The following is a 14,505-nucleotide window of genomic DNA, read 5'->3' on the forward strand; positions in this document are numbered from 1 at the left end:
TGAACCAAATTGAGATATTTCTGGGCCTTGGTTTAATGTATCGCATGTTAACTTACATAGCAGAAAAAATCGCGGCACATTGATAACTTTTAATGTAACAATAAAACCTTGATTATTTGGAGATCCGGATATATTGTGCAGACATTTGCCTTCGTTTTTATAGTTCCATTAATGACTTCCGCTTTGATCTGCAGTTGGTCGCTGGCGCCAGAAACATGAATTTAGAGCTTCTCGGTGAGGTTTTCCGTTATCCTATCATTTCTTTCTCGTTCCATGTTATTTTTCAAGACATTATCACTTCGGTGATACCTTTTGTGTGCGTGAAATCACCGATCAATGGTCAAACACCACCTTATCACAGAGTGGTCGTGGAAGACCCGATTGTTTTTGTTTGGGAAAAAGCGAAAATAGAAGGATTATATTATCATCGTTTGATTTATGCTCCATTTCAGGTCTATCGTGTCTAATGTATTCAATAGTTTTTTCTCTCTCTTTTCAGAATCCTTTGGACAGAATTACCCAGAGGTAATGAGGCTGGATTTATAATGTTATTAACTAGTGTCAGGTTGGAGAAAACCACCAAATTTCTTATAATATGCAAGCTTGTTATTAACCCAATTAAGGTGTATTTTTAACACTAAAGATAGCCAAAATCACTTTGAATTGATAGTATTTTTTTTCTAATTTTCGTCCAAATCATATTTTTTTGGCATGAAACATAATGCGAAAATAAAAATTATCTGCACTTTTGAAAGTATAAAAAAATTGATGCAATACTTCTGGTAGAGAAACATCAAGTTTCTAAGGGCACAACGCTTTCAGTAAACATCTTTTAGTAAAATATAATTTACCTTGTCATAAATTGATATGCCTTTAGATAATACATTTAAAAAATTATTGTTTGATCAAAATCTATTTTAGTAACCAATCCATACTCAAACTAGCAAGTAGTAGTTTGAGTATCAAATGCAAGATGGCACTTTTTCCAAACCTGCTAGTTGACAGTAATGTGTACTGTAATCAACATAATCACAATTACCACTACAATATTTAATGTGAAAGGATGGGGGAAACGTAAAACCTTTTGAATAAATAAGGGAACCTTACTGTTTAACATGTCCTACTACTAATGGGAACATTTCATCAAAGCCAGTTAGAAAAATAGTAATTAGTTAGGTGACCTATACACTCCACTTTCAGAATTTAAATTCTAAAAAAAATCTTGATATTACAAAATTATATTCTGTCTATTTTGTACAATAGATATTTTGTTATATTTAGTGTCGGATTGAATTCAAATCAATTAAATCAACTTCTTTTCCTTAATAGGATTTTGATGGAACTTTGGACTGTGTGAGCATCGCCATCACATGTGCGTACAACAGACAAGGGACACTACTCTCTGTTGGGTGTAACGATGGAAGGATCGTCATCTGGGATTTCCTGACCAGAGGAATTGCCAAGATTATTAATGCTCATGTTCATCCAGTGTGTTCTCTCAGGTAATACTGTATGAATGGTTGTTACTACAGGTAAAACTGTATGATTGGTCGTTACTACAGGTAATACCGTATGATTGGTCGTTACTACAGGTCAGACTGTATGAATGGTTGTTACTACAGGTAATACTGTATGATTAGTTGTTACTACATGTAATACTGTATGAATGGTCGTTACTACAGGTAATACTGTATGATTGGTCGTTACTACAGGTAATACTGTATGATTGGTTGTCACTACAGGTAATTCTGTATGAATGGTCGTTACTACAGGTAATACTGTATGAATAGTCGTTACTACAGGTAATACTGTATGAATGGTCATTACTACAGGTAATTCTGTATGAATGGTCGTTACTACAGGTAATACTGTATGAATGGTCATTACTTACAGGTAATACTGTATGAATGGTCGTTACTACAGGTAAGACTGTATGAATGGTCGTTACTACAGGTAATACTGTATGATTAGTCGTTACTACAGGTAATTCTGTATGAATGGTCGTTACTACAGGTATAACTGTATGAATGGTCGTTACTACAGGTAATACTGTATGAATAGTCGTTACTACAGGTAATACTGTATGAATGGTCGTTACTACAGGTAATACTGTATGAATGGTCGTTACTACAGGTAATACTGTATGAATAGTCGTTACTACAGGTAATACTGTATGAATGGTCGTTACTACATGTAGTACTGTATGAATGGTCATTACTACATGTAATACTGTATGAATGGTTGTTACTGCATAATGATATAACAAGATTTAAAAACTGTCAAAATTTAGAAACAAAGCCATCAAACAGAGAGTAAAAGTCAATACCAGACAGAATTTTGTTCATTGTACCAACCACCTAAGTTCTCTTTGTGGTCCTAATTACGCTTCCGTAAATGTGAGACACAACAAATCATATTGGTCAGATCAACCTCTGTAGTCTTAAATCCCAAATACTATCGAGGACACCATAGCTACTATCATTTTAAAGCCACCAAATCGCCTCATTCACCTCTGAGCAGCAAAATAGGGAATATTAATTCAATATTTTGAGTGGTATCGGTTTTGCTTTGTATGACTGTCCACCAAATACTTTATACTTACCAGAAAACCAATATGGATTTAGCCAATAATCTATAGTGAGAATTGTGTAATAAACCATTTACATATTTGTCTCCCAGATAAGATATCAAAAAATTATACAAAAGTCACGCTATTTAATACAAATTCAGCGTTAGTTTATAACTTTGAATTTGTATTGACTGGTGCTAATATTGTATGTGTCTTTTGTAAAATACTGTAGAGTCAGAATGTACATTGAAACTGATCATACATGTGACCCATCCCTCTAGGCCTCGTCAGTAATGCTAAGGCCTCTGTTTGTCTTTGTGATATATTTGAATACCAGGATTGTATCGTTACTTACAGTTGGAGTCGGAATGGACATAAACTTCTTAGTGCTGCTACAGACAACACAGTGTCAGTGTGGGATGTAATGGCCGGGGAGTGTGACAAGACATTCCGCTTCCCCTCTCCTATCCTCAAAGTACAGTTCCACCCCAGAAACAGGTAAAGTACCCGTCTCCTATCCTCAAAGTACAGTTCTACCCCAGAAACAGGTAAAGTACCCGTCTCCTATCCTCAAAGTACAGTTCCACCCCAGAAACATGTAAAGTACCCGTCTCCTATCCTCAAAGTACAGTTCCTCCCCAGAAACAGGTAAAGTACCCGTCTCCCATCCTCAAAGTACAGTTCCACCCCAGAAACAGGTAAAGTACCCGTCTCCTATCCTCAAAGTACAGTTCCACCCCAGAAACATGTAAAGTACCCGTCTCCTATCCTCAAAGTACAGTTCCACCAAGAAACAGGTAAAGTACCCGTCTCCTATCCTCAAAGTACAGTTCCACCCCAGAAATAGGTAAAGTACCCGTCTCCTATCCTCAAAGTACAGTTCTACCCCAGAAACAGGTAAAGTACCCGTCTCCTATCCTCAAAGTACAGTTCCACCCCAGAAACATGTAAAGTACCCGTCTCCTATCTTCAAAGTACAGTTCCACCCCAGAAACATGTAAAGTACTCATCTCCTATCCTCAAAGTACAGTTCTACCCCAGAAACAGGTAAAGTACCCGTCTCCTACCCTCAAAGTACAGTTCCACCCCAGAAACAGGTAAAGTACCCGTCTCCTATCCTCAAAGTACAGTTCTACCCCAGAAACATGTAAAGTACCCGTCTCCTATCCTCAAAGTACAGTTCTACCCCAGAAACAGGTAAAGTACCCGTCTCCTATCCTCAAAGTACAGTTCTACCCCAGAAACAGATAAAGTATCCATCTCCTATCCTCAAAGTACAGTTCTACCCCAGAAACATGTAAAGTACCCGTCTCCTATCCTCAAAGTACAGTTCTACCCCAGAAACATGTAAAGTACCCGTCTCCTATCCTCAAAGTACAGTTCTACCCCAGAAACAGGTAAAGTACCCGTCTCCTATCCTCAAAGTACAGTTCTACCCCAGAAACAGATAAAGTATCCATCTCCTATCCTCAAAGTACAGTTCTACCCCAGAAACATGTAAAGTACCCGTCTCCTATCCTCAAAGTACAGTTCTACCCCAGAAACAGGTAAAGTACCCGTCTCCTATCCTCAAAGTACAGTTCTACCCCAGAAACAGATAAAGTATCCATCTCCTATCCTCAAAGTACAGTTCTACCCCAGAAACATGTAGGACTTCTCCTAATTGTAATATGTGTACAATATTTGTGATCTAAATTCATATAATACATGTATATTTTCATGAAGTGTCTATTTTAATAAACTAAACCTTACCTACTGTTACAGTAAGCGGTTCCTGGTCTGCCCTATGAAACACCCTGCTGTTATGATGTCCATCGACGGGACACATACCTCCATACAGATGGACGACGATGTAAGCTTGACATGTTTGTCTTTGTCTAACAACTGAAAATTTCATTTAACGACTGAAAATTTCTTCTGAAAGAGAACTCTAGTTTTTCAGAGATGAACAATTCCGTTTATTCAACCAGAATTGTGATAAACATCTGCCTGTACTTGTATCTGTGAAACACAAAAAGTATAATGAATGAAGCTAATTTGGAAATAAATGCAGAGATACTTTCTGTAGTATCAAATAGAAGAACAGTTTATAACTAGAATCATAGCGGTAATATTCACTGACAATTTATAATATATTGGTTTTGTTTTCAGTCAGATCTTAATATTGTGGCAGCATTTGACAGACGGGGAAAACATATCTACACAGGCAATGCCAAGGGACGGGTAAGTTATATATATCTATATGGGCAATGCCAAGGGACGGGTAAGTTATATATATCTATATGGGTAATGTCAAGGGGCGGGTAAGTTATATATATCTATATGGGTAATGTCAAGGGACGGGTAAGTTATATATATCTACACGGGTAATGTCAAGGGGCGGGTAAGTTATATATATCTATATGGGTAATGTCAAGGGACAGGTAAGTTATATATATCTACACGGGTAATGCCAAGGGACGGGTAAGTTATATATATCTATATGGGCAATGCCAAGGGACGGGTAAGTTATATATATCTATATGGGTAATGTCAAGGGGCGGGTAAGTTATATATATCTATATGGGTAATGTCAAGGGACGGGTAAGTTATATATATCTACACGGGTAATGTCAAGGGGCGGGTAAGTTATATATATCTATATGGGTAATGTCAAGGGACAGGTAAGTTATATATATCTACACGGGTAATGCCAAGGGACGGGTAAGTTATATATATCTATACGGGCAATGTCAAGGGACGGATAAGTTATATACATCTACACGGGCAATGTCAAGGGACGGGTAAGTTATATATATCTATACGGCAATGCCAAGGGACGGGTAAGTTATATATATCTACACAGGCAATGTCAAGGGACGGGTAAGTTAAACACATCTACACGGGCAATGTCACGGGACGGGTAAGTTATATATATCTATACGGGCAATGTCAAGGGACGGGTAAGTTATATACATCTACACGGGCAATGTCAAGGGACGGGTAAGTTATATACATCTACACGGGCAATGTCAAGGGACGGGTAAGTTATATACATCTACACGGGCAATGTCAAGGGGCGGGTAAGTTATATATATCTATACGGCAATGTCAAGGGACGGGTAAGTTATATATATCTATACGGGCAATGTCAAGGGATGGGTAAGTTATATATATCTACACGGGCAATGTCAAGGGGCGGGTAAGTTATATATATCTATACGGGCAATGTCAAGGGACGGGTAAGTTATATATATCTATATGGGTAATGTCAAGGGACAGGTAAGTTATATATATCTATATGGGCAATGTCACGGGACAGGTAAGTTATACACATCTACACGGGTAATGCCAAGGGACGGGTAAATATTACATATCTTCATGGATGAAGCCTAAGAATGGCAATCAAAATTTTTCATTTTACTTCATGAAACAAAATATTAAACAATTTTGTATGAAAATGATAATGGTAGAATTCTTATCAATTTCGGTAGTAAATATTTTAGGACAGAAACAAAAAGTCTACATAAAGTACATAAAAGTCCCATTCATTAAATGAGAGACTTTATGTATGGGTACAAATATTCTCATTTGATGTTGATTAATAGTTATCTTAATAACCACAATAACATAGATAAACTTGGGTAAATGATTTACTAAATTAAGTCATTAACGATTTGATATTTATGTTTTACAGGTGCTTGTTTTTCCTATTAAAGATCTCACTAAGCTGGTAGCTTCATTCCGTGTAACAACTGGGACGTTAAACACGACAGCTATCAAATCTATCGAGTTTGCTCGGAGGGGAGAGTGAGTATCAGTTCACAGGGAAGAAGCTAGCTCCAGATTACAATCCTTTAACTTTACATGTGATTAGAATCGTGTGAATTGTATTACCAGAGTTGTAGCCCTTTATTAATCTGAGGATCTATATGACCTGATTTTAGAAACGTGTGAAATACAAAGATAATGGAAATGCCAAATTTAAACAAACTAAAATAGAATCTTCCTATTCTAATCAGAAATTTTAAAATGCTCTCTGGTTTAATTCTTTAGAGTATTCCAGAGAATTAGAACAAATCATTTTCACTTTTGTTATAGAAAGAAGTGAATGGGTACACTAGTATGCTTCCCTGTTATGGGGGAAAAGCTCTATTAACCCAAATCATAGACTTAGACCTTCTTTCATAATGTCAGAAATAGATGAACTTAAAATGTGTTGTCATAAAAAGTTATTAGCAATTAAAAACTTGAACACATTTTAGTATCTTTTTACATAGTTTATTGATGTTTGTATTAAAATCTGAGTTTTTTTTGTTTTAGTTTATTGATGTCTGTAATTGTGGTGTGTCAATCTGAGGGCCTTGGTTGTATGGGTGTCTGTATGAACCTCGACTTGTTTTAGGTGTTTCTTGGTCAACTCTGCAGACCGAATCATCCGTGTGTACGAGAGTCGAGAGGTCATGACCTGTGGGAAAGATGGCGAACCGGAACCAATACAAAAACTCCAGGATCTTGTAAACAAGTAAGTATTGATCTCGTAAACAAGTAAGTATTGATCTCGTAAACAAGTAAGTATTGATCTCGTAAACAAGTAAGTATTGATCTCGCAAACAAGTAAGTATTGATCTCGTAAACAAGTAAGTATTGATCTCGCAAACAAGTAAGTATTGATCTTGTAAACAAGTAAGTATTGATCTCGTAAACAAGTAAGTTTTGATCTTGTAAACAAGTAAGTATTGATCTCGTAAACAAGGAAGTATTGTTCTCGTAAACAAGTAAGTATTAATCTCGTAAACAAGTAAGTATTGATCTCGTAAACAAGTAAGTATTGATCTCGCAAACAAGTAATTATTGATCTCGTAAACAAGTAATTATTGATCTCGTTGATCTCGTAAACAAGTAAGTATTGATCTCTTAAACAAGTAAGTATTGATCTCGTAAACAAGGAAGTATTGTTCTCGTAAACAAGTAAGTATTGATCTCGTAAACAAGTAAGTATTGATCTCGCAAACAAGTAATTATTGATCTCGTAAACAAGTAATTATTGATCTCGTTGATCTCGTAAACAAGTAAGTATTAATCTCGTAAACAAGTAAGTATTGATCTCGTAAACAAGTAAGTATTGATCTCGCAAACAAGTAATTATTGATCTCGTAAACAAGTAATTATTGATCTCGTTGATCTCGTACACAAGAAAGTATTGATCTCGTAAACAAGTAAGTATTGATCTCGTAAACAAGTAATTATTGATCTCGTATACAAGTAAGTATTGATCTCGTTAACAAGTAAGTATTGATCTCGTAAACAAGTAATTATTGATCTCGTAAACAAGGTAGAATTGATTTTTTAGACTGAATATTTACCATAAGCAAGAAAATCTTGTGTCTTTCCTATCAGCAAGTTCGTCTTTCTGGATCCTCAGAAATTATTTAATTTATTTATTTAATTTAAGTTTGAGATGATGAGGGTACATTTCTGAATTCATTGAATTTTAATTTTTATAATTTGAATTGTTATGTGTTTGTTTGTTTATTTCAGAACTCTGTGGAAAAAATGTTGTTTCTCCGGCGATGGTGAATACATTGTAGCTGGATCGGCACGTCAGCATTCCTTGTATATATGGGAGAAAAGTGTTGGTAATCTGGTAAAAATTCTCCACGGAACAAAAGGGGAACTTCTACTTGATGTGGTGGTAGGTTATTTCATTGGAGTTTTCTTATAGGAGACTGTTACCCAGTGATGATAGGACATCTGTCGCAAATTTGTAATCAATTATTGGTTAAAATTTTTTTTCAAACATTTTGAAAAATTACAATTGATTATTGCATCAGTACTTTTAACTTCAGTTTCTTATATTCTTCATAGTCATTGGTCAAAACTAAATAGTCAGTGGTCAAAACTAATTAGTCAGTGATCGAACTTAACCAATTTTAAGATAAAATGTGTGTAGTCGTCTCTAGTATGAATTGCTGGACAGATTTACTTTAAATAATTAGTAATATCATCTGTTTCCATGGCAACCGTGTGTCCCATCATACTGTAGGCACTGTTTAGTACCGGTATTACCGGTTGTTGATCTGTTTCAGTGGCACCCTGTGTGTCCCATCGTACTGTAGCCACTGTTGTGTATTACCGGTTGTTGATCTGTTTCAGTGGCACCCTGTGCGTCCCATTATAGCCTCTATATCCAGTGGTCTGGTGTCTATCTGGGCACAGAATCAAGTGGTAGGTTTACAAGGACTTTTTGGAGACAAAAATGGGTCCCATATCTAATTGAAATTATCTAATATTAATGCTTAATTCCTAAAATTCTTCATTTACTCACAAAAAATTGCCTCCAAATCTGTCAATTTTCGTTTTGAAATAAGACAAATAAAAAATCTGTTTCAGTCTATTTCCATATTTGTTGTAGGAAAATTGGAGTGCCTTTGCGCCAGATTTTAAGGAACTTGATGAGAATGTAGAATATGAGGAGAGAGAATCAGAGTTTGACATTGAAGATGAGGATAAAGAAAAAGAGGAGGCTAAAGGTAAGGTCACATACAGTGTGAATGTTACAGTAAAAAAAATAATGAATTGGTTTGTATGCATAAACGAACAGGCCCTGCTGGTACTACATACGGATGCAGACTTTAGGTTTGTACTCCGACAGACTGTGTATTGGTGTCTGACTTTTTTGTGTGAAAATAAGTACTTTATTTAATACAAGGTAACCCAAAAAATACAAACTAAGATGCATTATTTAATTAAAAGTTTGATATACATGTAGTTGATATGTAGATTAAGAAAAATCACCATCTGATTTGAAAAGTTTTTCATTTTCAAGATCTGTCATTCATTGTGTTGACAGGGCCTGACGAAGAGGACATAGAAGTTGATGTTACTACTGTAGAACCCATACAGGTGTTTGTTAGCAGGTAGGTCACATAGATAACAAACGGTCGTCACCGCTATAGAACCCATACAGGTGTTTGTTAGCAGGTAGGTCACATAGACAACAAACGGTCGTCACCGCTATAGAACCCGTACAGGTGTTTGTTACACAGACAACAAACGGTCGTCACCGCTATAGAACCCATACAGGTGTTTGTTAGCAGGTAGGTCACAAAGACAACAAACGGTCGTCACCGCTATAGAACCCGTACAGGTGTTTGTTAGCAGGTAAACTCACAAAAACAACAAACTCTCAATATTTACAGGTGTTGTCTGTATATACAAGATGGTAATAATAAATGTATGATATTTACAGGGAGGTGTTGGCTGTATATACAAGAGGATAATGATTAATGTATGATATACAGTTTTGTAGCCTTTTTCTCCCTGATGTGCTGATACATTGTTTAACTCTCAAACATTGCTGGGATGATGCTTGACAAAGTTTATGAAAAGAAATGACCTCGACCTATAGGCCACAGGGGTCAGATTTGTTAAAACACTCAAACAATTTCTACTGATTGACCGAGAATCATCAAAGCAGTGTAAACCAATTGCGCAAAGCATGCCCATAGAACCAATTGTTACCAGGTGTTTGCTTATCGGTAGATAATTTCTCTGTGTTTTTGTATGACAATTCCGTTTCTCTGTTGTAGTGATGAGGAGGATGAGGACACAGAAGCCTTGTTGTTCCTGCCTGTATCACCAGAGCTGGACGAGCCAGAGGCTCTCCCTGAAGGGGTATGTAGAGGTTCAATAGTTATAAGGTCAAAAGTCAAGGTCACTATTACTATAAATAGAATTTTGGTTCTGTACAATAACTCGAAGTTGAAGTGGACTGATGAATGCCAGCTCACCCACTACTTCCTGTCATTGTCTGATGGGATTTCTTTTCAGGTCAAAGGACAATGAACGAATTGTGGGATTAGTATCATCTATTGATACCTTGTTAAGACACCAGAAATAAAAACCATGCCACATCCCTTTAAAGGTCAATAGGGAGTTTTAATACATAATATGTGATAATGACTGATTTCATAATCAATAATTTGTTGTGTATGTTTACTGATCATAGTAAAATCTCAACAGAGCTGATGTCTTTAATTGAGAAATATACACAATGTAAAATAAAGTGATTATTTAATTAGATGACCTGTTGTGTTTCCATAGTGATGTCCGTTCCAGCTAATTAGCCATGTGACAGTAATGTAATTTGTTTGATTCCAGGTGTTAGAAGAGCCCCCCGCCCCGGAAAAGAAACGTCCTGCTCCCACTGATCATACTCCGTCACCAAAGAAAAAGAAATTTAAATCCATAGACGTTGATCTACCTAATGCTCCCATTGATGGTAAGTTAGGTTAAAAAAAAAAAATTCTAATATATTTTTTATTCATTTTAAAATTTGTTTACAAAACATGACATATACAAAATACACAAGACAAAACATTCACATTTAATACATCCACAGCTACAGTTTGGTTAAATATTGTAAATAATTGGTAACTGTTTTTAGCTCGCAAAGACGAAGCCCAGGGGAGCTATTTCTTCATAGACAGCTAGGTTAAAGTTTTTATAAAAAATTGTATCGGTACTAATGATGATACAGCTTAGGTATTTGACATGTTGTTCCTTGTGAGAAGACCTTGCCATTGGTACTACATTTGCAGACCTGCTGACCTTGACTGACCTTTGACCTATTTTTAAATAGCTTTAACCATGGCCATAGTATGTTAACTGTATGAGACAGAACTTTCATATTTGATATGTGTGTTCCTTGCCAAAACCTTTTCATTGATACTATATTTGCCAATCTGCTGACCTTGACTGAACTTTGAGTTACTTTAACCTTAACATAATGACTAACCTTAACATAATGACTTTAACCTTAACATAATGACTTTAACCTTAACATAATGACTTTAACCTCAACATAATGACTTTAACCTTAACATAATGACTTTAACCTTAACATAATGACTTTAACCTCAACATAATGACTTTAACCTTAACATAATGACTTTAACCTTAACATAATGACTTTAACCTCAACATAATGACTTTAACCTTAACATAATGACTTTAACCTCAACATAATGACTTTAACCTTAACATAATTACTTTAACCTTAACATAATGACTAACCTTAACATAATGACTTTAACCTCAACATAATGACTTTAACCTTAACATAATGACTTTAACCTTAACATAATGACTTTAACCTCAACATAATGACTTTAACCTTAACATAATGACTTTAACCTCAACATAATGACTTTAACCTTAACATAATTACTTTAACCTTAACATAATGACTTTAACCTTAACATAATGACTAACCTTAACATAATGACTTTAACCTCAACATAATGACTTTAACCTTAACATAATGACTTTAACCTCAACATAATGACTTTAACCTCAACATAATTACTTTAACCTTAACATAATGACTTTAACCTTAACATAATGACTTTAACCTCAACATAATGACTTTAACCTCAACATAATGACTTTAACCTTAACATAATTACTTTAACCTTAACATAATTACTTTAACCTTAACATAGTTATACGATTAACTTTTCCTTTACAGAATTAAACATAATTATACAATATTTTTCCTTTACAGAAATACACCCGTTGTTGAATGTGAAAAAACCAAATGAAAAGAATGCCGGAAAGAAAACCCGTCCTAAACAGAGACCCCCGAAAGAAAAATCTAAACACAAGGAAAAGTTAAAGGATGATTTTGTAAGCTTACCAATCAATCCAATTGAGCAAATATTTCTGGAGGTTAAGGAATATAAACTTTGTTGTAATATCTAGAAACAGGAATTATAAACTTTGTTGTAATGTTAGAAACAGGAATTATAAACTTTTATGTGATGTCTAGAAACAGGAATTATGAACTTTGTTGTAATGTCTAGAAACAGGAATTATAAACTTTTATGTGATGTCTAGAAACAGGAATTATAAACTTTGATGTGATGTTAGAAACAGTATTTATAAACTTTATTGTAATGTCTAAAAACATGACCCGTCTGAAGTAAGTTCATCGAGTTTAAATCTAACTGACCCGTCTGAAGTAAGTTCATCGAGTTTATATCTAACTGACCCGTCTGAAGTAAGTTCACCGAGTTTATATATAGCTGACCCTTCGGAAATAATAGTTAGGTTATACTGAAGTGCAGCCCTTGAACTGTCTCAGTTTCATCAATATTCCATAGGAAACTGTTATTAATTAAGATAAAACCGTTAGTTAAGGAACATTCCTTAAATTCTATAATGCTTTCCTGTGGCAAATTTTGAGTTAAGTACAAGTATGTCTCTAAGTGAAGGAAAAATGATGGAACCATGGCTCAATTATCACTAATCAGTCTGACTTGTATATTGATGGAACCGTGGCTCAGTTATCACTAATCAGTCTGACTTGTATATTGATGGAACCGTGGCTCAATTATCACTAATCAGTCTGACTTGTATATTGATGGAACCGCGGCTCAATTATCACTAATCAGTCTGACTTGTATATTGATGGAACCGCCGGCTCAGTTATCACTAATCAGTCTGACTTGTATATTGATGGAACCGCGGCTCAATTATCACTAATCAGTCTGACTTGTATATTGATGGAACCGCCGGCTCAGTTATCACTAATCAGTCTGACTTGTATATTGATGGAACCGCCGGCTCAGTTATCACTAATCAGTCTGACTTGTATATTGATGGCACCGTGGCTCAGTTATCACTAATCAGTCGGACTTGTATATTTAATCATCTTATTTTTAAAAAAAACACACATTATTTCCATTGATGTTGCAAATTTTTTGATTTTGTTCTTTTCCAGTACTGAAACAAGTCACGCGAGGGAAAACTGTAGATAATGGGCGGCCTTAACAAATTCACATGGAGTACAGCCGGCAGTCGTCTGATCGGATGAGTTCTGGAGATCCGAGGATAACAACAGCCACATCGAACCAGTCATCTCTTTAACATGGATGTCAGATCAACTGTTGTGTGTCATCCCTGTCATGTCTGTAGACAGTTACATTGGTTATGGTAGGAATCATTTCTGTATAAATACGGTTACATTGTATATCATGTGTCATGCCGATGTAGATTTGTACAGATGCTGGTGTAAATATGTACATTTGATGTATATAAAGCCAATAAATATTGTAAAATCTTAAATGTTTTTTTTTTTTGTGAATTTGTGCCGGTTCTCTGTAATGAAATGGTGAGATGATCTCTGTAGTGAAATGAGTAGGTGATGTTTGTGCCTGGCCTGTTATGATTTGGGGAGATGATGTTTGTGCCTGGCCTGTTATGATTTGGCGAGATGACGTTTGTGCCTGGCCTGTTATGAATTGGGGAGATGATGTTTGTGCCTGGCCTGTTATGATTTGGGGAGATGATGTTTGTGCCTGGCCTGTTATGATTTGGGGAGGTGATGTTTGTGCCTGGCCTGTTATGATTTGGGGAGGTGATGTTTGTGCCTGGCCTGTTATGAATTGGGGAGATGATGTTTGTGCCTGGCCTGTTATGATTTGGGGAGATGATGTTTGTGCCTGGCCTGTTATGAATTGGGGAGATGATGTTTGTGCCTGTTATGATTTGGGGAGATGATGTTTGTGCCTGGCCTGTTATGATTTGGGGAGGTGATGTTTGTGCCTGTTATGATTTGGGGAGGTGATGTTTGTGCCTGGCCTGTTATGATTTGGGGAGGTGATGTTTGTGCCTGTTATGATTTGGGGAGGTGATGTTTGTGCCTGTTATGATTTGGGGAGGTGATGTTTGTGCCTGGCCTGTTATGATTTGGGGAGGTGATGTTTGTGCCTGTTATGATTTGGGGAGGTGATGTTTGTGCCTGTTATGATTTGGGGAGGTGATGTTTGTGCCTGGCCTGTTATGATTTGGGGAGGTGATGTTTGTGCCTGGCCTGTTATGAATTGGGGAGATGATGTTTGTGCCTGGCCTGTTATGATTTGGGAAGATGATGTTTGTGCCTGGCCTGTTAT

The 14,505-nt window shown here is 36.0% G+C and overlaps 1 protein-coding gene across 3 annotated transcripts; it reads left to right on the plus strand.

Moving 5' to 3' along the window:
- Nucleotides 1-126: 126 nt before the first annotated feature.
- LOC117341241 (retinoblastoma-binding protein 5-like) lies at nt 127-13,678 on the plus strand. Of its 3 annotated transcripts, XM_033903094.1 has the most exons (16): nt 127-234; nt 500-525; nt 1,330-1,502; nt 2,927-3,067; nt 4,334-4,421; nt 4,721-4,792; nt 6,246-6,358; nt 6,954-7,073; nt 8,090-8,243; nt 8,705-8,776; nt 8,964-9,081; nt 9,402-9,468; nt 10,141-10,225; nt 10,712-10,832; nt 12,117-12,238; nt 13,335-13,678. In XM_033903094.1, the coding sequence occupies exons 1-16, from the start codon at nt 216-218 to the stop codon at nt 13,338-13,340; spliced, it is 1,497 nt and encodes a 498-aa protein (XP_033758985.1). In that variant the 5' UTR covers nt 127-215; the 3' UTR covers nt 13,341-13,678. The 3 variants fall into 3 exon arrangements, with proteins under 3 accessions (XP_033758985.1, XP_033758987.1, XP_033758986.1); XM_033903096.1 differs by lacking the exons at nt 127-234; nt 500-525; nt 1,330-1,502; nt 2,927-3,067 and adding an exon at nt 3,249-3,267; XM_033903095.1 differs by lacking the exons at nt 127-234; nt 500-525; nt 1,330-1,502; nt 2,927-3,067 and adding an exon at nt 3,648-3,666.
- The last annotated feature ends 827 nt before the right edge of the window (nt 13,679-14,505 follow it).

The sequence above is a fragment of the Pecten maximus genome, chromosome 13, assembly GCF_902652985.1.
Source record: "Pecten maximus chromosome 13, xPecMax1.1, whole genome shotgun sequence".
In the NCBI taxonomy this organism is placed as follows: domain Eukaryota; kingdom Metazoa; phylum Mollusca; class Bivalvia; order Pectinida; family Pectinidae; genus Pecten; species Pecten maximus.

Bases quoted from the DNA above. Each gene is read 5' to 3' on its own strand.
- LOC117341241 (XM_033903094.1), top strand. The intron at 1,503-2,926 runs GTAATACTGTAT...CGTTACTTACAG, and splicing joins CATCCAGTGTGTTCTCTCAG to TTGGAGTCGGAATGGACATA. The intron at 8,244-8,704 runs GTAGGTTATTTC...GATCTGTTTCAG, and splicing joins AACTTCTACTTGATGTGGTG to TGGCACCCTGTGCGTCCCAT.